General features: G+C 46.2%; 1 protein-coding gene across 1 annotated transcript in view; it reads left to right on the forward strand.

The window, feature by feature from the left end:
• TRAPPC10 (trafficking protein particle complex subunit 10) overlaps window positions 1–21,794 on the forward strand; it is a 68,548-nt gene that overhangs the window by 18,533 nt on the left and 28,221 nt on the right. Inside the window, exons 3-7 of the mRNA XM_087818450.1 lie at window positions 1,802–1,937; window positions 8,055–8,251; window positions 11,099–11,294; window positions 12,414–12,525; window positions 14,887–15,134. Of these exons, the coding sequence (XP_087674576.1) occupies window positions 1,802–1,937; window positions 8,055–8,251; window positions 11,099–11,294; window positions 12,414–12,525; window positions 14,887–15,134 (889 nt within the window). The remainder of the gene's footprint in view (window positions 1–1,801; window positions 1,938–8,054; window positions 8,252–11,098; window positions 11,295–12,413; window positions 12,526–14,886; window positions 15,135–21,794) is intronic.

The raw sequence follows: 21,794 nt of genomic DNA on the forward strand, positions 1-21,794 counted from the left end.
GAGGTTTCAGGTCCCTCTAATAGGTGTTTCAGAGGGGAGACCAGAGAATGGAGAACAGGCTATGTTTGAAGAACTGACATCGCGATTTTCTCAGAGGTGATGACAGATTGCGGGAGCCTGCTGCACGTTCAGCAGAACGAAGTATGACAGAGCAAGCAGGAAGCATGCCAGGAAACAGAAGAGAAACCAAACTTGCATTTTAGAAACATCTTCTTAAAGTACTGAGGGAAAATACCTTTGAACCTGGCACTTGTGCAAGAGGGAAAACTACCTCAGAGTCTTCCACTGTGGGCCTGGACGAGACAGTGTGCTGAGAGAATGTTCTTTTAGGCCTGGTGGGCCCAGGATGCCAGGGGCCCTGATCTGTCCCATCTTGCTGTGCACAGCCATATGCATTCCTCCAGGGTGCCATTCAGATACTCTACTCACCGCTTGCCAGGGCATGGAAAAAGTTGGGACACAGTGCAGTAAATAATAACATTTTTAGACAGGTATGATCAAAGACCTTACCACCCTGTCTGAAATAATGAAAGGGTGTCTCTCAACAAGAATAAAAATGAACTCAAAACTCACAAGATGAAAGAAGCAGCTGCCAGCAAACTAGTCATAAAATATTTTGCTAACGTTAAGGCATCAGTCCTTTTAAAAATGAAAAAAATCTAGAATTCCAGATGCATGCGAGAAAGAGAGGGGTACTGTCTCGTCTTGTTTGGGGGGGGTGGGGGTACATGTTGACTTTGGTTTGAAAGAAAATGTCAGTTCGTGCATATTAAAAATAAAAATGTGCCCAGTGACAGAATAGGAGTAAATGGTTAAGATGGAAAAAGAAAACTGGATTAATCTCACAAAGGACAGAAAAACAAATAAACCTGCAAATGGGGTATAGACAAGTCCAGGTGTGAGCATGGCTACATTCAGCATGGCCGGTATCAGCCTGTTGAACAGGGACGCTCCTAAGAGTGGAGATGCAGCCTTTAGAGGTGGAGAGTGAGGTTTGGAAGAAAGACATGTGGCATAATTTATTTTTAGAGTATAACAAAATAGCACCCATGTCCTCTGAGAGCCTCAGGTCAGATATTTGTAGGTGGTGGGATTTCTGTGTTTTGCCTCTTGGGTTGAGAGAAGGGACAGGGGTGATTACCATGGTTTTATTTGTGCTCTGCAAGCAAAACCTGTTCTTTCACCAGACGGTTCTCTTTTCTGGATAATACAGGTGACGAAAGTATTATCTTTCATAGTTTCAAACAGCACTTTTGACACTTGGGAAACTACTTCTTTTATAGTGACTTACAGATGAAGTTAAACCCCAAGTAACGTCCATTTTTCTCAGAAGTCTGTATTGGTGCAAATAGCCCTGGTTAGTCAGCAGATTCCAGCATGCATGTGTCATTGAGTAAAGGAGTTTTTATGGACAGGGAGCTCTGATGTGTAGCTCTGAACTGTGTTTAAAGTAGTTTATAGCAGTTGTTGGAAGACTTTTATAGGGTTAATAGTCTGTGTACTTCTGAACGCATAGAAATGATTAAATTCTTGCCCTGGTTGGGTAGTTCAGTTGGTTAGAGCATCATCCTGATATGCCAAGGTTGTGGATTCGATCCTGGTCAGGGCTCATACAAGAGTCATCCAATGATGCATGAATAAGTGGAACAGCCATGTTTCTCTCTGTTTCTCCCTTCCTGTCTCTCTCTAAAACATCAGTTTAAAAAAAGAAAAATAAATGATTAACTTCTTGTTGCGTTTTTCTCTTTCTGCTGAACATACTTCAGTTGTTTTTCTCAGTGACTTTAAAAATTGTTTCTAGGTCCTATGGCCGGGCTCCCAAGATGATCCACCTGGAATCCAACTTTGTGCAGTTCAAAGAGGAGCTGCTGCCCAAAGAAGGAAACAAGGCTCTGCTTACATTCCCCTTTCTTCACATTTATTGGACGGAGTGCTGCGTGAGTACTCGTTTGGGGGCGGATGTCTTGGATAGGGTTCAGAATTTGCAGGTCTCAGTTCTTTCGAGACAGTTACAATTTTTCATGGGGACTTTCATGTGTACCCTTTATTTTGGTATTCTCTTTTCTCCATTCCTTAGCCGATGTCTGGCTTCATTGTGTCTTTCTGCTCTGGGGCAGCGCGTTGCCCTCATGGTAATCACCCAGTGCGTCTTACTTCCTGTGAGCCATCTCTCTGTGCCCCAGTGGCCACTCGGTATTTTTAATATTTACTTTCAGCTTCGTTTTCATAACCTCCTATGTTCACCATCAGGGCGGATAATCCTTTTTTGTTCCTTGCTGGTTTGTATACTTCTGTAGTTTCTGTTTTGTATAGGTGGCTGATGTATTATTTAGTGCAAAGGTATTCATAACTAGTATAATTTTTATGGAGTGAAATCTGTCATTTAAAAATGATTTCTGAGTAGTATATCATGTTTAGGAAGGCCTTGTCTATCCGAAGATAACTGATTTTCTCCTACATTTTCTTTTAATGGTTTTATAACTTGTAATTTGACCTGTGTAGCATCATGTAATTTTGTGTGTATGGTAGGAGCTATAAGGATTTGAGGCCTAATTTTACAGTCTAAATTGGCAGCAAACTGGCCTAACATCATTTTATAATTTTTGGTCTTTTTCTCACTAATTGAAAAATGTATCCTTTATTTTAAACCAATCTCCTATATGTACAGTGTTCTGAACACCTCAGTTTTAGCGATCATTGTCTATTCTGTGCTAGGATCCAGCTTTTAATTATTACATTTTCATAATATGTATTGATATCTGCTGTTTTAAAATAAGTCTCTTTGTTAGTATACATTTTCTCTTCCATATAAATTTTAGAATCAGATTGTCAGGCGTACTAATTTTATTTTCCAAAAATGGCCGTACCCGTGTATCCCCCTCACAACTCGTCTGTCCATGGCAGGGACATTTCTCCATCGAGAGGCCAGGTCTGTGCTTTTCTCTAGTTGAAGCTGAGTGGGCCTCTGACTGGCAAAAGGAACACCGACTCTTGAGACTAAGTCATAAAAGGTAATTTATTTTCTGCCAGGTCCTCTTAGGATGCTTGCTCTTAGAACCCAGCCACTATTCTGTGAGGAAGTGAAGTGCCCCCATGGGAAGGCATCAGGACATGCAGCCCCAGTCCCAGCAGGCCCTGGCCCACAAGCCAGCCTCCTCCAGCAGACACTTGATGCCTTCTTGCTCCAGCCTTCAAACCCCACAGCTGACACCAGGGGGCGCAGTGAGCTGCCCACCAAGTCTCTAGGTTGTGGGTTCCTGAACAGTAAATGGTCTGGACTGTCAACAGCTTGTATGGTTTGTTACAAAGCAACAGGTAACTGGAAAAAAGGAAAGACTGGAGGGGGTCTGATTGCGATTTCCTTGAATAAGTTATAGATTAGTTTGAGAGGAATTTAGTCATCATGAATTTTTCTGTCAGAACATGGTTTCTGCCTTCTTTCTGTCTCTTTTATGTCCTTTAATAATGTGTCACAATGTTTTTCACAAAGGCCTTGTATTTATTGTTGGGTGTGGTTTTTGTGGACATTATGAGTGAGGTGTTTTCCCCCTTAAATTGCATCTTCTAAATAGGGAGCCACTGTTTTTTGTTGTTGCTTTAGGGTTTTTCCCCCCTGTTCGTTTGGTTAGTTTTATTATCTATTAAGAAAAGTTTCCTGGAGCAAGTTGATAATGTTTAGGATTTTAAATTTAAAAGTAAAACTCTTTGTTGTGTTATTTCAATACAGCTCTCACTTCATGTGCTCATTGGGTTCTTGGAACTGCAGCTGAACGACATACAAGGAAACCAGTTTTTACCATAGGCTCAATGACACAGACAAGAGTTAAGTTCCTGCAGCATCTCATTAAACAGTGTTGGTCAAGGACGTTATTGGAGGGCTTGCTGTAGTTGCTTTAGGGTTTGGACACATCTGTGACTTACCACCTCTTTCTGCCAGTCCTATTACACTGCTCGACACACAGCGTGAGACCCTCACAGCAGTGTGCTTCTGTTTCCCCTCCTGACCTCTGTTGTGCTATCGACCCCACCGTGCACTGGCGTTATTGTGCTTTAAACCGTCAGTTAGGTCTTTATATTTGCCTGTGTAGTTACCATTTTCAGTGCTCCCCTTTCCTTTGTTTCCATCCAGGTTTTCAAGTGATATTAATTTCCTTCTGCTTCAAGAGCTCCGTCACTTTTCTTACATGGCAGGTCCATTGCTAATGAGTTCTTGCAGCTTTTGTATATCTGAAAAAGTCTTTATTTTGGGGAAAAATTTCACTGGCTATAGAATTCTAGTTTGAAAGTTCTTTTGTTTTCTTTTAGCACTTAAAACACGTTACTCTTTTGGTTCCTATTGTTATCTATGAGAAACTTTTTTTTTTTTTGGTGGTTTAAGATTTTTTCCCTATATCACTGATTTTAGACAGTGTGATCATGCTATGCCTTGATATAGTTTTCATGTTTCTGTGCTTGGGCATTTTAGGCTTTTGGGTTTATAATTTTGATCAAATTTGGAACTTTTTGGTCATTATTTCATCAAATGTTTTCTCTATCCCTCCCTTTTCCTCCCCTTCTGTGGGGACCCCAGTTACTTATATATTAGGCTGCTGAAGTCCCAGCTCATGATGCTGTGTTTTCCTCTCTGTGTTCTATATGGGTAATTTTTGTTTCTATGTTTTAAAGTTAATTTATCAATTCTTCTGCAGAGTCTAATCTGCTCTTAATCCTACCCAGTGTATTTTTCAGTTTAACATTGTGGCTTTGGATCTTTAGAAATTCCATGTGGACTTTTCCCTCCTCCCTTGAAAAGTATCTTCCACGTCTCTGCTTAACGTCTTGAACATATGAAATGTGGTTACAGTAACTATTTTAATGCTTTTACCTGCTGATTTTATTATCTGCATCGTGACTGAGGTGTACTTCTCTTGATTGATGTTTCTACATATTATGGGTCATACATTCTTATTTCTTTGCCTACCTGGCAGTTTTTTTATTGGATGCCAGACATCGGAATTTTATCTTGTTCAGTCCTGGTATTTTTTTAATCCTAGAACTTTTATTGAGCTTTGTGTAACTAAGTTACCTGTTAAGTTTGATCCTTTTAGGAATTTTACGATTTGGTGGGTCTGGAGCAGTGAGCAGTCTAGGACTAATTATTCCTCACCTCCTGAATTCTCTACCTGATGCCCTGTGAATTAGGAGGCTTTCCCCTCTGGCCTATGAGAATAGGTCCTGTTCCTGGCTCCATGTGGGTCTTTTATTCTGTCTGATGGGTCTCTCCTTTGCTCTGGGTACTGTGTCCTCATGCTCCTCTCCTCTGGTACGTTCACCTCCTGTGAAGTCAGCTGCCTCCATCTCTCAGGACTCTTCAGCTTAGTCTCCTCCACATGGGGAGTCTGCCAGGTTTGGCCTTAGCCCTTCCCTGTCTGTGGCCTAGAACTTCTCCAGATACTCAGCTGTTTCCTTCTCTCAGGGACTGTCCTTCATTGTCTGATGTCCAGGGACTTGAAAACCCTTGACCCATGTTTTTTGGCAGGGAGGAGTGGGGAGGTTGTTTCAGGTGGCTGTGTCAGCATGGTCCCTTTCCCTCATCTTGTCTGGAAGCGATGGCCCCCCGTTCATTGATGGATGTCATTATGTGCTCCCTGATTTCTAGGTCTTGTCCTTCTCTGGCATTCCCTTACTCAGGGTCTTCCAGGTCCTTTCCTGTTTTCCTGCCTGAATCCTGGGTCAGCTGCATCTTTAGGGAGCCTGGTTCTTTTAGTGGAAAATTGGAGCCAGGTGTGCTCTTTACTGTTGAGCTGTCTGTGGACATGGCTGGAGAAGACATGGCTTGCTGTACATGTATGTCACCCACATATACATCTACACCTGTATTGCCACATGTAGCTGTTCGTGTGTGCACATGCACATGCATGGACACAATCCATTTCCAGCGTACACCACAGGGTTGATTCTGGTTTCCTGCCTTTCCATATTTGTAGCTCCCTCCTCTGGCACAAGAAGCCAGGCACTCATTATCCTCCATAGGCTTGCTTATTGGCGTAATTGCTGTCACTGAGCACTCTCCTGTCACTGCCTTGTTCCCCCACAGTGCGGTGCCCCTCCCTGCTCTGGAGCAGATGCTCTGTGCTGGATCCCCCTCATTTCCCTGGTCCACAGCACCCACAGGGAGGCATCCAGTCCTGCTTGGCCTCCGACACCTCACGCCAGCGCCTAGTCCTTCGCCATCTCCCTTGGGATCCCATATCCTGTGCTGTGATGTCCTCCTCACCCTGCTTGGCTCTGATGCCTGGTCAGGGCTGCTCCTCACTTAGGTCCCCTCCTTGCCTCCCACTGTGGGTTCTTTCTCCATCAGCTTGTTTTCCTGGGAGACCCCTAGCCTCACTGGCTCACCTGTGCTCCTCTCCTGAAGAGACACTGAGTCTACTTAGCACTGGTCCTTGTGTGTTCACTGTTGTGAGTGATGGGCTAGACTGTGATCTCCTGATTTCCCCAGTCCCTGCAAACTGCCCAAGCAGAGCATCTCAGAGGGTGCGCTGGTGTCCCTCAGGGGGTGCGGCAGTTCCTGATGTGGAGAGCCGGGGTGGGGGTGAGCGGTGGAGGTGCGTGAAGGGCACCTGGAACCAGGCCCTATGGTTCTCAGCTCTTTGCTGCTCCTTGGCCGGTGGGGCCTTATGACTTGTGTCTGCCCTTTGATGGAAGCGCTGGGGTATGGCTGCTAGTCCCTGGTAGTTGGTTTCACCCTCTAGCAGACTGATGCATTGGGCTCTTTACGGAGCACCAGTGTTGTGAATCGAACTCCAGGCCCTCAGAGCTGCTAGTCCTGTGGAGATTGCGTAGTAGATGAGTTTGAGACAGTAATTCACAGGAAATTGATATTTGTAAGATGCTTTCCTCTTAATTTTTAAGCAAAATATCTTTTTAGATTGTATTTGCTTCTAATTTAAACCAAGGACATAGTTTTTAAAATTAGGCTAAAAATTATAAGTACTGCCTTTTGGGACTTTTGACTTATTAATTAAACCAAAAAGTGGGACTGGATACAGAATTTGAGATTTAACTCATCCATGGGTCAGTAGAAAGACTGAAAACTCTAGTGACGATATGGGCAGGTAATAAGAAGGACTCTTCCGTTAAAAGAGGGGAAGGTGTATATTTAAGCAGTAGCTATTAAGTGTAGTTTTAAAAGGTTTTTAAATGCCTAGCTTTGAAATGAACTAGGTATCTTGGTTTTAGATTTTCACTCTGATTCTTCTGAGTGCATTTATGGATCTTGCAGGTAATTATAAAGTTACAAATAGCAAGGACAGTTTCTGTTTCCCTGTTTCTGTCTGGGAGAGGCCAAGGCTGGACTCACTGACTTTTGTGCAGGATGGAGCTCTCTCTGGCAGGCCCACGTGTAGAGCTCCAGCAGCATTGAGTTTAGGACCAGGATGGCTCCCTGTTGATCCATGTGAATCAGAATAGCTTTCAAAGAGCTTCAGATTGTCCTCTTTCCGTGGGTTCCGGTCTGAGGCTGCCTTGCCCCTGGTGTGGCCTGTGAGTGGCATTGAGTTTGGTGTGGTTCTAGGGGTTGGCAGAGAGCTGAGGGGCTGTGGAAGGAACTGCTGGGAGGTTGGCCTGGGCCCTGCCCTGCCAGCCAGCCTGTGGTGATGACAGCCAGCCTGCAAGGGAGGGTCCTCTTGCCTCCCCCATCCAGGCACATGAGTGGATGGGGTTCCTGCGGTGCTTGGGCACAGGGCATTTGGTCATGCAGACCTGGCTTTTAAAATCCCAGCCTACCTAGGGGACTGTGTCACTGGGCAACTTCCCGAGCTGTCTGACTCTCAGTCTCTTCTGTGGCACTGGAAGATCTCAGTGTTCCAAGTATTTGTGGATAACATAAAGGATGTGGTGCTGAGCCTGCCCAGAGACCTGTAGGGGCTGCTCGGGGCTGGGTTTCTCCTGGAGCGTCCCCATCCCGGGCTGTACAGTGCTCTGGTTGCTGTGTTCCCTATTATTAGACGCACTTGCCGTATAAGTGAAAGGGTTTGGTTAACTTGCTTTCACAGTGACTTACTTATTTTTAGGATACTGAAGTGTATAAAGCTACGGTAAAAGATGACCTTACCAAGTGGCAGAACGTGCTGAAAGCTCATAGCTCCGTGGACTGGTTAGTAGTGGTGGTTGAAAACGATGCGAAGAAAAAAAACAAAACCAACATCCTTCCCCGAACTTCTATTGTGGACAAAATAAGAAATGATTTTTGTAATAAACAGAGTGACAGGTAAGTGTATCTTTAATTTTGCCTCATTGTGCTGATACCGGGATGACAGAGATTACTGGCTTCGGGTAGTCCTAAATGTTGACTCTGAGTGACTGTGGTGTGCCTGACACGTGAACAAGGGGTTGTTGAAAAGAGCACCAGGTCCCTCTCCTGGTGGAGCTTGTACACAGTAACCCCAGGGGAGAGGCCATACAGTGGGTCCCCTTTCAGAAGATTGATAATAATGGGTGTTAGCATAGTGAGGGCTTTGAGGAGTCGGGCCATCCTTGTGTGCATTTAAAAACAGAAGTTATAAAATGCTGACTTCATCTCCTTCACAAACTAAACAGGGCTGCTGAAGCCTGGCGGTTACTCTGTGCATGGGCTGTCCCTCTTTCCCTGCCTGGGTCCTGCTCTCTCTTTTGGGGGTCACACACTTCCTTTCTTTTCAGTGAATCTGTTCCTTGCTGTGCCAGCCAGCATATTTCTTAACGCCTGTGTAATTTTGGTCTGCATCTTGTAGTTTAGTACTTTAATTCACCCAGGTCCTGGGGTTGAATGGGAAGCTTGGTCCCTGCTCTTTTACAGTGTGGTGTAGTGGCAGAGTCGGGCATTGCCTCACACCCAGATCATCATAGCTGCAGTCACCACCATGGCAGGTGCTCAGACCGAGAGTCCCAGAGTGCAGCAGGAGCCTGGAGTAGGCGTGGGCCTGCTCTGGGTGGGGGGAGGCTGCCCTGAAGATATAGCGGCGAGGCTAAGGAATGGAGGACATGAAGGAAGAGTTCCTGGGGGCTGGTTGGTAGTACCAACCCGAGTGCCATGGGCTGACTTATTCTGTGGCCGCGTCCTGTGCCAAGGTTGCCCAGTGAATTGACAATTTTCAGGGGAAGGAGCCATATGTGGGCTTCCTTTTCAGTAATGTTCAAACTTGTTCTAGTTATAGTTTGAATAAACTATTAGATTGTTGAGCTTATGGTTTATCTTCGAGAAATTTCACACAATCTGGACTTGTAGGAGTTTTTCTGAGGTCTTTTGTTCACGAATTAGTTATCCCAAAGGAATCAGCTTAACATCTTAGCATGACGGTCCATAACCGAGTATCCTCTCCCTCTCTGTGACTCAGGGACACTAATGTTTTTGTTCTCAAAGAAGGAAGAGCAGATTGCCATAAGCCTGGAGGGCAGAGAAGGCAGAGTGGCTGGCATGGAGTAAGGAAAATCCAACCCAGTGGCCTTGGAGTGGTTTAATAGAACAAAAGAAATGTATGTTTGCGATTTTATTAGGTAAATAAACTGGTATTACATAATGGAGTATCTTAGTCTAAACTTTTGAAACATTCAAATTGTATAATAATTTTTTCGAGGTGCCTATTGATTACTTTAATACAATTTTTATCTAATTGCCAAAAGTATGTTTCTGCTGAGCCCATTTAAAACTAACTTGCTTTTAATGACTATTCTTTAAGTGTAAATTTTTTTTTTTTTAATATATCTTTATTGATTTCAGAGAGAGGAAGGGAGAGGGGGAGAGAGAAACATTGATCAGCTGAGGAGAGAGTCGTCATTGATCAGCTGCCTCCTGCACACCCCCACTGGGGATCGAGCCCGCGACCTGGGCACGTGCCCTGACCAGGAATTGAACTGAGATCTCCTGGATCCTAGGTCCATGCTAAACTGCTGAGCTACGCCCGGTCGACTAAGTGTAAAATTTAACTTACCAAAATTTTTAACATTTTATCTCCAGTATTTAAACATGTCTTCTAACACTTTGATTTTCATTAATTTGCAAAGCTACCCATGACAGATCTATGTTTTTTAATGTAAAAAGCTGGGTCAGATTTTTATAAATTTGAATTTAGTAACATCTGTATTGACAATTATTTTATTAGACAGTATAATTTCTGCCTTTGGAAATATTGAAACGCCTGGTCCTGAAGTAGCTTACTGTTTTTAAATTTCTGATTATAAATATTTACATGTTTATTGTAGAATTATTAGGAAAAGGTAATGAGCAGAAAGAAAGCAGATATTAACTTTTAGTATTTGGTATGTATCCTTTAGGCTTTTCTTCTTTATGCATACGCACATGTGTGCATGTGATGTACTATTTGATATTTTTGATATTTTTACACGAATGCAGAGCCTGTGTAGTGAGACTGTATCATACCTGCAGCTGAGCCATATTCCTCTAAGCCTTCATTTACTACTTATTCACCCTGCTCTTGAGGAGCTCACATTCTGGTGGGAGAGATGGACCTACAAAGAGAGAAAGTGTTCACAGTGGGGCACTTAGTGTGGGAGGGGCTGAGAGGGCAGAGCACTCGGGGGGGGGGGGCGGGGGGGAGGGAGGTTCAGTGAGGATATGTCAGCTGAGCTGGGTTTTGAAGGGTGAATAGGAGTATGCTCGATAAAAAGAGGGGAGAGCATGAGAAGGTCAGTGGGCACAGTAGGAATTAAAGCTAGACAGCTTGGTTGGACCCAGTTGCAATGGTCCTTGTGCGGCACATTGAGTAGGTTAAATTTCATCCTTTCAGTTACAAGGAACCAAAGGAGGTCTTTGAGGGAGGCATGGGAAATGAGGTTTGGGAACTGAGTGTGACATGGTCACCTTGTTTTATGGAGGACCTGGGGCAGAGTCTGAGACTCAGGACTCATCGGAAATCCCTTTCCTTCTTTCCAGTCTGTTCTGTAGTAGACGAGCCTCACTTAATGCTCATGGGGCCTTGTCCCTTTTCCTAACTGATTCTCACACCTGCCTAGTGTTCTTCACCAGTTGGGGAGGGGGAGGACGTCACTGGAAGGGAAAATGGGGAGTGATGCTGAGCTTGGAGGGCGTTTTCCAGGTGGTCCGCTCATGTCTCTGCAGGTGTGTTGTGCTCACCGACCCTTTGAAGGACTCTTCTCGAACTCAGGAATCCTGGAACGCCTTCCTGACCAAACTCAGGACATTGCTTCTTATGTCTTTTACCAAAAACCTAGGCAAGTTTGAGGATGACATGAGAACCCTGAGGGAGAAGAGGACCGAGCCGGGCTGGAGCTTTTGTGACTATTTCATGGTTCAGGTACTTCACTCAGGGTGGAATTGCAGTTCCCTTCCCTCCCTCCCTCCCTCCCTCCCTCCCTCCCTCCCTCCCTCCCTCCCTCCCTCCCTCCCTCCCTCCCTCCCTCCCTCCCTCTCCTGCGTTCTAAATAAGGTGCCTCTCTTTGGGTAAGTCTTACTGGAATAGTTTCTAAAACCAAGAGACAATATAGTAGCTAACAGATGTTTCTCTCTCTTGGCTTATCAAGCAGGAGACCAGAGATGGTATCCTGAGTCATTATAGCATCAGCTCCCTGGAGCTTCAGAGTTTGGCATTTAGCCTTTTGTGAACTGGCCTTGTCCTTGACCCCAGTGGGGTTAGATTGGAATCTGAGGTATCAGTGTGAGCCCACAGTATGGTGGGTGGGTGGATGGGTTGATTCAGAGATATAGGTCTGTGTGTTGTGAGGATTAGTGCACATGCTACTTGCTCTGTCTTCTGACAGGGCCTAGGAAAAATGATACCTCAGTAGCAATGAACACACCCAGCGCCAGATCTTGGTTTCTAAACTCCATTTTCCACTAAAAGGTGCTGGAGTTCCTTGTAGAAATGGTTGATTCCAGGGTTGGGGCAGGGAAAATACAAGGTGGACCTGGAATATGTCGAACCAGCAAGTAAGGAAGTGCATAAGCACCACCCACAGGAGCCTCCCATGGCCAAGTGGAACCGTTTGTGCAACAGAATGACGACAGATTGGGTTTCAACCCATGAAATGAAGTCAATACCCACGGGGCCATGTCGATATAAACAAATAGTTGGTTAGATGAGTTAACAGAGAAGGCCCAGCTCTTCCACATGGAAGATTCCAGTTAAACACGTGTCTGGGATGGCAAGGGGAATGCCAAGGACGAGAGTTGACTCTGGTGTCCCCTGCTGCCGATAAGCCATGGAGAGTCGGAACTCATGCTGGCCTCCCCGGTGTCATTCGTCTCCTTTCTAAGCCTGCACAGACGGTGACATTGCATTAAACTGGCTTTTACTTGGTGTAGCAAAGCATTGTTCATGATGCTGCATGCTTCTCTGTGTTACACTCTTTAATAGCTACGTACTGTTTCAAAATATTGATTTATGTTTCTGCTTTTTTAAAACTTTGGTAAACAGGAGGAACTTGCCTTTGTGTTTGAGATGCTGCAGCAGTTTGAAGACGCCCTGGTGCAGTACGACGAGCTGGATGCCCTGTTTTCTCAGTACGTGGTCAACTTTGGCGCTGGTGGTAAGTAGTGATGTTTCAGATGCAAATCCTTTCTCAACACAGGTTCCCCATTTTCAGACAGTCTTGGAGCTGACATCTATTCACAAAATGATTAAGTCATCTGTTATTGTTTTAAAAGAAATTATATTGGATATATTCTCGTGATTTCCAATAGGAATGAAATGAGGATTAAGAATTAGTCACTTTCACTTTAAGAAGAATCCTAAATAATAAAAGCATTTAAGAAGTTTTTCAGGCATAAAGTGTCATTTTCACAACTTACAGCTGGCTAGTGATGCTCTGGTTCTGTGCCTCCTTGCTGGCGTAAGGGCGGGAATCTTGATTTCCGTTACAGGTCTTCTTTGTGATACTTGAGTGCTCATTGCAGTGAGTTTTATATGACACCTTTGTAATGGATGTCCATCTTTCTTTTAAACTTTCAGATAATTTTCTTTTAAAAGTACAAAATTAGCACTGACAAACCATATATGAAGTTTATAATTGTGCTCACTGTTTTTTGGTTGATAATTTACTTTGATGGAAATGGCATTAAATATATAGGTATTTGTCTGTTGCTCATTCTTGTTAACAGCCCATCACAGCCTCTCTCCAAGGGAACAGCTGAAGTTCTAATTCATTTTCGTTCCTGGCCACAGGGCACCTCATAATGTGGATTCGTTAGTTGATTCAACCATCCCCTGGTGTGGGATGCTTGGGATGTTTCTGCTCTTGCCACCGCAAGCAGGGTTGTAATAGACATCTTTGTTGGGTGTGGTGTTTTTTTTTGAGAGAGAGAACCCTTGTCACGGTGTCCAAAGAAAGGAGTGATTTCAGGGAACAGTAGTGTCCTCTAGAAAACCCATGGGAAGCGAGGTCCTGGGACAGTCCCCTGAAGCCCTGGCACCACTCTGGCTTTGGAAATGATGATAAAATGTCACAGGGGATTCCCACTCCAAGCCAGTTTTTATCAGGTTCAGGTTTGGATCTCTTACTTTGCCAAGACACAAATATAAACATACAATCAAAGCAAATTATTTACTAATTACATAAAAAAAATTTAGAGGAGGTAAAATTACATACATTTTACATATAGTATATGTCTATATCTTTTAAATATCTTACATATTTCTTATATTTTATGTAATTTCTTTGTTTTTTCAGTTTTAAAATAAATCTGGGGTAATTTAAAATCCAAAAGTAAGCCTGGTCCAAGTTTTGCAGCTGACAGATAGGTCTGTTCATTTCTGTTCCTTCGTTTCATAGATACTGGCTGGCATCCACTGTGTGCCAGGCACTGTTCTCAGTGCACTGGGGAACAGGATGAAATCAGGCCCATAAAGATAAATATTTAACTGAGAGGCAGGAATAAGTGCAGGCTGTGGAAAAGGACAGGGGAGGGTGAAGGGTGGCAGTAAGTGCTATTCAGTTTTAGAACAGTCCAGGAAGGCTCTCAGAGCTGGTGGCATTAACACAGAGGCCTGAAGGGAAGGTGGGCATGAGCCAGGAGAATCCTGGGGGCAGGGGGACTGGCAGAGGGACCTGCTGGTGTCGGGACTTCGAGGGGCTGGCAGGGCACCGCACTTAGTGCGCGTTCCCAGCAGCTCTCGGTATAAGTTCAAGTCAGTGAGGGATGCTGAGGGTCGTAGTTGGCACCTCGGATACTCAGTAACGTCAGATCCCATTACTGAGTCGCTTCCTGTCATGAACGTAGAATGAATTGGCTAGAGTTATAACACTTCTCTTTGGGAGTGAGAAAAATAGATTGAGATTTTTTTATAGAGATGAATGACTTGTTATTGTAGATTCTTATGTTTATCTTACAGTCATATTTGAATCCTGGGGTGATAAGTTTAAATTAAGAGCATTGTTGGAAATTTTTGACAAGCAAGCATCTTCCTCTCTTCCTGCTACTCCATCTCCTTTGCATATCACCCTTCTCTCTCGGGGCAGGACTCACGTAGTCAGCATGATTGAGTTAGAGACAGTGGAGTGAGGAAAAGAGTGGGGACAGGACAAAAAGTCCCGCACAGTCGCGTGAGCAGGCTGCCCTCCAGCCCCAGGAGATGGCTCCAGCCCAGCCTCGTGCCTTCCCCGAGCTGGCTGACACAGCCCGGGGCTCCCTGCCCCCAGCGTGCTTGCGCTCACTGCCTCCCCACCTGCCCACCATGCTGTGGCATGGTGCCCGTGCCTGGGTCCTGTTACCCTGTGCTCATTGTTAAGCGGTAACGCCCCTGTCCCCACATCCCAACTGGTTCCACTCCAGGGGAAGGGGCGGCCAGTACTTCAGGAGAAGCTGGGTGGTGAGCTGCCCGCCAGTCCCTCGAGAATCTCAGTGAGGTGAAGGGATCTGCAGCCAGCCTTTCATGATGTGTGTTTGTTTAGATGGTGCCAACTGGCTGACTTTTTTCTGCCAGCCAGTGAAGAGCTGGAACGGATTGATCCTTCGGAAGCCCATAGATATGGAGAAGCGCGAACTGATACAGAGGCAGGAAGCCACGCTGTTAGATCTGCGCAGTTACCTGTTCGCTCGCCAGTGCACCCTGCTGCTCTTCCTGCAGAGGCCCTGGGAGGTGGCTCAGCGCGCCCTGGAGCTACTGCACAGCTGTGTGCAAGAGCTGAAGCTCTTGGAAGTGAGTCGCTTGTTTCCCATTTCCCCTTTTCTTGATGGTTCTGACAGATCCCAGGCGTTGAACTGTTTGTACTTAGGAGAGACTTTTCTTTTTCTGAATGTCCTTAATTTTTTTGTCTATAACCTGTATAGTTACTCTTTACATTGATAAATTAATTGCTGAGAAATATAATTTCTGCTCTCAGCCTGGTGGAGTTCATGTTGGCAGAACGCAAGCCTCTTAGATTCGTTCTTAATGTAATTTTGAAGGTGCCTGTGGCTTATTCTTTGGGAGCGGGTCTTCACGATAAGGGCTACTCCCCGATGGACACACAGGGTTAGGTTCTGCAGGTAGATACTTGTTTTACTTCAGAACGTTCTTCCTTTCACACGTGAACATGCAGGTAACAGTGTGACACACAGCCAGCTGTGCCATGTTAACTAGTAGCACGAAGTTTAATGGGAGGTGCGTTATGAAGACGTGTGTGCTTATGTGTGTGAAGGAAACCACTTAGTGAGGCTAGACGTTGATCTAGTGAAATATTGCCTCTAAAGGCGAATTCACTCAGGGTCCCTGAACTTGTTTTCTGCCTGTAGAAACATAAACAGTATAGTAAGGAGAGCTAGTTAGGGAGTTCTTGCCATTTAATTCCAGCAGCCTCTTTACCCAGAAAAATGCACATACGCACATACAGAATGTTATACGTCATTCCAGGGGATTCATAGACCCCGACCTCCTTCCTCAGTGAGGAACTGATTCCACTTCACACGTGAGGAATGTAGGTCTGGAAGTGGTCAGGTGACTTACCTAGTAACATGACTGGTCACAGAATCTGATCATCCAGTCAGGTTAGTGACCGTTTTTTCAGTCCACACCAGCACTCCCAAAGGGCACCATTATGGAAGGTCTTAGCGTGTAATGTGACTGTGTTAGGGAAGCTGTCGGGAGGGGTAGTCTTTCCTAACACAGGAACTTTTGTGCACCCTAGAACCCTAAACACAGGCTTAACACTTAGTTTGAAATAATCTCAGGAGATTAAACTTTTTTATCCAAATGAAGAGAAAATTTTAGTTAATTTCTAAAGGGGAGATGCCTGTCCCAGCTGTCATAAACTCAACAATTTAAGAATTTTATCAAATTATTTCCTTTTTTTAAAAATTCTCACCCAAGGATATTTTTTCCATTGCTTTTCAGAGAGAGTGGAAGGGACAGAGAGAGAAATATTGATGTGAGAGAGACACATCGATTGGTTGCCTCCCCCATGCTCCCCAACCTGGGCCTGAATCTAGCCTGCATCTAGCCTGCAACCGAGATACGTGCCCCTTGACCAGAATCAAACCTGAGACCCTTCATTTCACAGGCTGATGCTCTAACCACTAAGCCAAACCAGATAGGGCTCAAATTATTTTCTTGCCCTAGGCATCTAATCATGCAAATGAGAAAAAATAACATTTTCCACCTTGAAATGATTTTCTTTGGCTCCCTCTAACCAGTCTTGCTGTACAGACCTGGAGGGCTGTGAGGTAACCATTCACTAACAGGACAGGCTGTCTGTGCTCATGTGTGCCTAGAGTTTACCTGATTTAGAGACTTTTGTCTTAATAGTGCACTGGGAGGGGAATGGGGTGTGTATTAGAGTCCAGGCATGTCACACTTGGCCACTTGGCACTTCATGTTGGAGCAGCCCTAGAGGGTTGATTAGGCAGAGCTGTACGGCCTGGGGCAGGTGTGGGAAACCACAGAGGTGGTGCGGAGCCAGCCCCGTTAGTGCTGTGCCCAGCCTGTCACAAATTCAAGGATTTAAGAACCTTTATCAAATTCTTTTTCTTAACTTAGAAAGTTGACCAGTCATAGCGTGGCTGCAACCTGCAGAGAGGGGAGGAAGCATTGCCAGGCCACAGAACAGGTAGCCTGAGGGCTGGGCCTCTGGGGAGGGGCCGCTGGCCCTGGGGAGGGAGTGGGTAGTACAACCACTTCCTCCTTTGTGTCCTCCTGTCTCCTCCAGACATTCTGGAAGCTGGAAGGTGAGGGAGCCCATTGATATGTTACACACCACAGCAGGGGGGCAGTGTGGCAGGGGATCTCTAGTATAGAGCAGGAATGGTGTCATCCCGCACCAGTATCTTTGTCCTACCATGATCCCTTATCATTCCAGCTTGTTGACTTGTGGGTGGGCTATGGAGGATGTGTGGTGTCCTGCTCATCCACTGCACCACAGCACACTCGCCTCTTGTCAGCTTTCCCAGTGCACAGCAGGCTCTGCTCATCTTGCTCGTAGTCTGAGTCCTTTGATGCCTCTGGACATTGTGGAAGTGAATGGAAAGAGGCCGGTTATTACCCTTTTGTGGGAAAAGAAACATGCAAATTGTACATGCAGATCATAGGTTGTGTGGGCACCCCAGTTCCTCGGCAGTGTTTGTGTCAAGGTCAGTGCGTGGGCAGGTGTAGCTGGGATCTGGGTCCTCTCCTCTGGTGCGCAAATGCCCGAGGCCTTTCTAAATGCCACCTGCTGTTTTCTGCGTGTCACGCTCACTGTGGTGGTTTATCCCTGGCTCTTTTCTGGATGAAAAAATGGTTATTGTCATCGTGATCTCCGCCTGAGTGGATGCTGTCCCCACTTTTAAGCATGTTTGTTGCACTCTTTTGCACTTTTCTGGTTCTATGATGTTCTGCTTGTGAAGTGGACCAAAGCTGAACACTGACTGTGACGTGAGGACACCTCACCTGCTGTTTGCTCTCTCAATCTCTCTCCTTCCTAATGACCCAACTTCCTGTTTCCTGCTCTCACAACACACACAGGGACAATGGACCACATTCGTTGACGAGGAGCATGAGGGGTTCCACCACTTTGGAAAATTGTTTGGCACTGTCTGCTGAAGCTAAACATTCCCTGGTATAGATAGGAACACATACGTGTGTGTACCTGAAGGCACATGCAAAATGCTCATGGCAGCATTATTCATAAATGCTAGGAACTGGAAATAGCCCCAATGTCCATCATGTGCAAGGGATGTAGCCCCTGTGGTATGTTCAGACCATGGAGGGCATCCAGTAGTGAAAGCTGGCGAACTTGTGGCGGGAGAGCATCACCAGTGTGACCTGGAGCTAAGGAGGGCAGACACAAGAACACATATTTGGTGCCTTGTATGGGAAGTTCAAGATTAACTAAAACAGACTGTCATGAGGGCTTGGCCAGCGAGGGCCTGTGAAGGGGATGGTGACCGGCAGGGAGCTTGAATGAGGGCTGCTGCAGCTGTGATCCCCGGGGCAGGTGGGCATGTTGGGGTTCACCTAGGACAGTTTTCCAGTATTTGGGTTACATAAAAACACAGGTTTAACAGAACAAGAATGAAAAGGGCACCTTTAATTTTAGGCTTTGAAGGTGGTGAAACAGCTCTTGTGGTTACTGATGATACTGGTGTTGGGAGAGGGGGCTTTAAAAAACTTAAGAACACAGATTAAGAAATTAGTTAACAAGTCTGATGTTCACCAAAGAGGTTATCTGAATGGCCCAGAGTCTGGAAGGGTGCTCAGCATCCTGCTTGTCAGGAACGTGAGTTGTCAGGGTCACTGAGCCGGCCACCCATCAGAATTGAGAGGACAGAGCCCAGAACTCTGCTGGTGGGTCGACCCTTTGAGTGGAGCAGGCTCGCTGTTTGTCGGGTTTGTGGGGGTGGGGTACTGGGTGGACGGCTCTCAAAGGAGCTTGGCTGCACCTGCAGATGTGTGATTCCTGGGAGGGACTCAGGTGGTTTCCTTGGCACTCCTGGCGTGCTTGTTGAGTGCATGCGTCCTGCACCGCTGCCACTCCTGGACTGGCTCCTTGAGGTGGACTTGCAATCATTTAAATAGGTTTAAACCGGCTCTAGTGGTTACTTGTTATCATGGCTCCAGAACAACCTCTGTTTTCCAAAGCTTATGGGACTTTGCAAAATTGTCAAACTCTACCACAGTGGATAAAGTAACATTTAAAAAAGATTGACAGTACCAAATTTTATTGAGGATACAGAAAATTGGAACTTGAGTATAATGTTGCAAGTGTAAATTGGTACAGCCGCTTTGGAAAGCTCGTTGGCAATGTCTGCTGAAGCCTAAATGTGCTGCCTTGTGACCCAGCAGTCCCATTCCCAGGTACCCAGGAAAAATGAGTCCAACCAGAAAGCAAGTATGGCAACGTTCAGAGGAGCTTATGACCTAGTAGTAGGCTCTGACTATGGTAATTTCCTGGGAACAAAGTTGGTGCAGGTGTGTTCCTAGGCAGCATGGCTTACTCTCTGTCATGTGTGACTACTAGATTGTGTCTGGACTGGGAGACTATGGACACCTGACAGTGAGGCCATGCTCTGGGCTCCTCCCTGCCCCGTGCAGCTGTTACAGGAGATAGGGCTCCATGGGCCATGATGCTTCCTGAGCAACCCATCGCCAGGCTTGCCTGCCTCCTCCTCTGTAGCTGAGCACAGGGGCAGGCCTTCTGGGTCTGAGAAGGCTCCCTCCCCCCAAGAGAGGGCAGCATTGCAAATAATTTTATCCATAGTAGCCAAACCCTGGAAGTGGAACCCAAATGCCTATCAGCAGGGGGATGGATGAAGAAGCCGGGGCATATCGGAGATAGGCCTGCGGCCCCGCAGTGAAGCACAGCACGCTGCTGATGGACTCTGCGAGGCTGAGCTGTGTGATACTGTGAGGAGTGAAAGATGCCATGTGCAGAAGAGCGCATGCTGTGCGACTCGGTTTATATGAAGCTCAACAGTCAGGCAGAGTCAGAGTAGAGGAGTGGGTATCGACTGGGAAGGGGGCTCGAGGGAACCTTCAGGTAATGGAAATGGCCTGTTTCTTGACTTGTGCAGTGACAGATGTATCCATTGAACTCTAAACTTAGGATCTGTGCCTTCTACATACCTTGCTGTATGCATTTTGTAACTTTTTTATAGTAATGGAAAAAGTATTACTACAATCATTTTAAATAAGTAAGTTTCACTAGAATTTCCAAGTCTTAGGTGACCCATGACTGAAGTTCTGGCTGCCGTGGAGCCCAGCTCCTCCAGGCCTCTGAAACAGATGGAGAAGAAACAGGCTTTCTGGTCACTTTGGGGTATTTAGTTGGGGTCTGGTTGAGAGATGGATGGATGCAAATGAGTAGCAATGTAAGGAATAAATGGCACTAAGAAGCAGCAGGTCACAGTGGCCTAAGATGCTGTGTGACATACCAGTTGTGTCCTGATGTCTATCAGTGAAAAATTAAACTGCTGTGTCATAGGGAATGTAGGAAGCTGTGAAAGTCTCTAAAAATTGGGGCAATTAAAGCACTTCAGGAGCCAGTGCGTGCCCAAGATGCGGGAGGACAGGGGTGTGACTTCCCACAGGGCAGGACTGGCTGGAGGCTCAGGTGTCAGTTAGTGAAACTGACGCCCTGTCTGGACTGTGGGGCAGAGCCCCTCGAGCTGGCCATCTGTCAGCGAGCCGGCTTCCTGCTGGCTTTGACCTCCAGGTCGGAACTTGAGGCTTCGGCCGCGGCCACTGGGAAAGCTGCTGCTGACTGATGGTCTCATTTTTTACATGCTTTCTTCAGACTTACCAAGTGGTTGGTACTTGCTCGTTGCAGCAAATAATAAACCAAGAAAACATCTGTGCTGTAACCTTTCCACAAAGGTTCCCACAGTTCCCACCACGGTGTCTCTCAATTCTCCCTCCCCACAGATGTGCCCAGAGGTCCATTGCTCTGTCTCTGCTGCTTTCACTCCTGTAGGCTTTGGAGAGTGACCAGCCAATGCCCAGAGGTGGAGGCACCTTAGTCCCAGAGACCAGCCGCCTGCCCCTGGCTGCTGGCACCAGCGACAACCAGTGCTCCCCTCTCAGAGCTCCCTGCTATGACTCCTGGGTTTCCTCGGAGTCCCCCAAGTCATAAGACTCAGCCTAATGCACTGTGTAGAGCCCTACGTGGTCCGTGTCCTTCATCCTGCAGGGCAAATAACCAGCGTGTGCCTGAGGAGCAGTGGCCTGTGAGCAGAAGTCTCCAGAGGATTGCTACCTGTGTGGTGGTGTCGTGTGAGGCAAAAGGACCCAGATTGCTTGGCACCTTGGAACCAGGAGGCCCTGTGAGGCGAGGCGAGGTGCGAGGCGAGGCGAGGCCAAGCTGCTCAGAGCCCGCCCTGGTTTCATAGGGGCGGGAGGAACATGCTCTGTCCAGGGTCCCAGAGCGGGATCCTTCGACCAGCTCCTCTGTGCACCCTGTGGTCCATCGTCTGGCGAGAAAGTTGTATCACTTTATGAAAATAGCTTCTAGTCATGTAATATTTTTCTGTGCTGATTTTTCTTTACAAAGGTTCTAAGTAGTTCATCTCATTTTTCAGAGACTAAGCAATTTAGCTTTTATAGGAACATTTAATGGCACTCGGGTTCCCTGGCTCTTTCCGGTTGTTCCGGGTCCTTTTATTTGTGCTCAGGGCGTGCTGAGGGAGTCCTCCTTTCACAAGTTGGTTTCGTCCACCTTGTGCAGCCCTTCCCTCGTCGGCTGACTGAGAATTGCTTCCTAGGTCCCCCCAACCCCCGTCTTTTTAATCCTCACCTGAGGGTATGTTTTTTCATTGATTTTAGAGAGAGAGGAAGAGAGAGGCATCGATGTGAGAGAGAAACAATGATTGGTTGCCTCCAAGTACGCCCCCCAGCTGGGGATCAAACCCG

This window comes from Miniopterus natalensis, chromosome 6 (genome assembly GCF_054644295.1).
Source record: "Miniopterus natalensis isolate mMinNat1 chromosome 6, mMinNat1.hap1, whole genome shotgun sequence".
In the NCBI taxonomy this organism is placed as follows: domain Eukaryota; kingdom Metazoa; phylum Chordata; class Mammalia; order Chiroptera; family Miniopteridae; genus Miniopterus; species Miniopterus natalensis.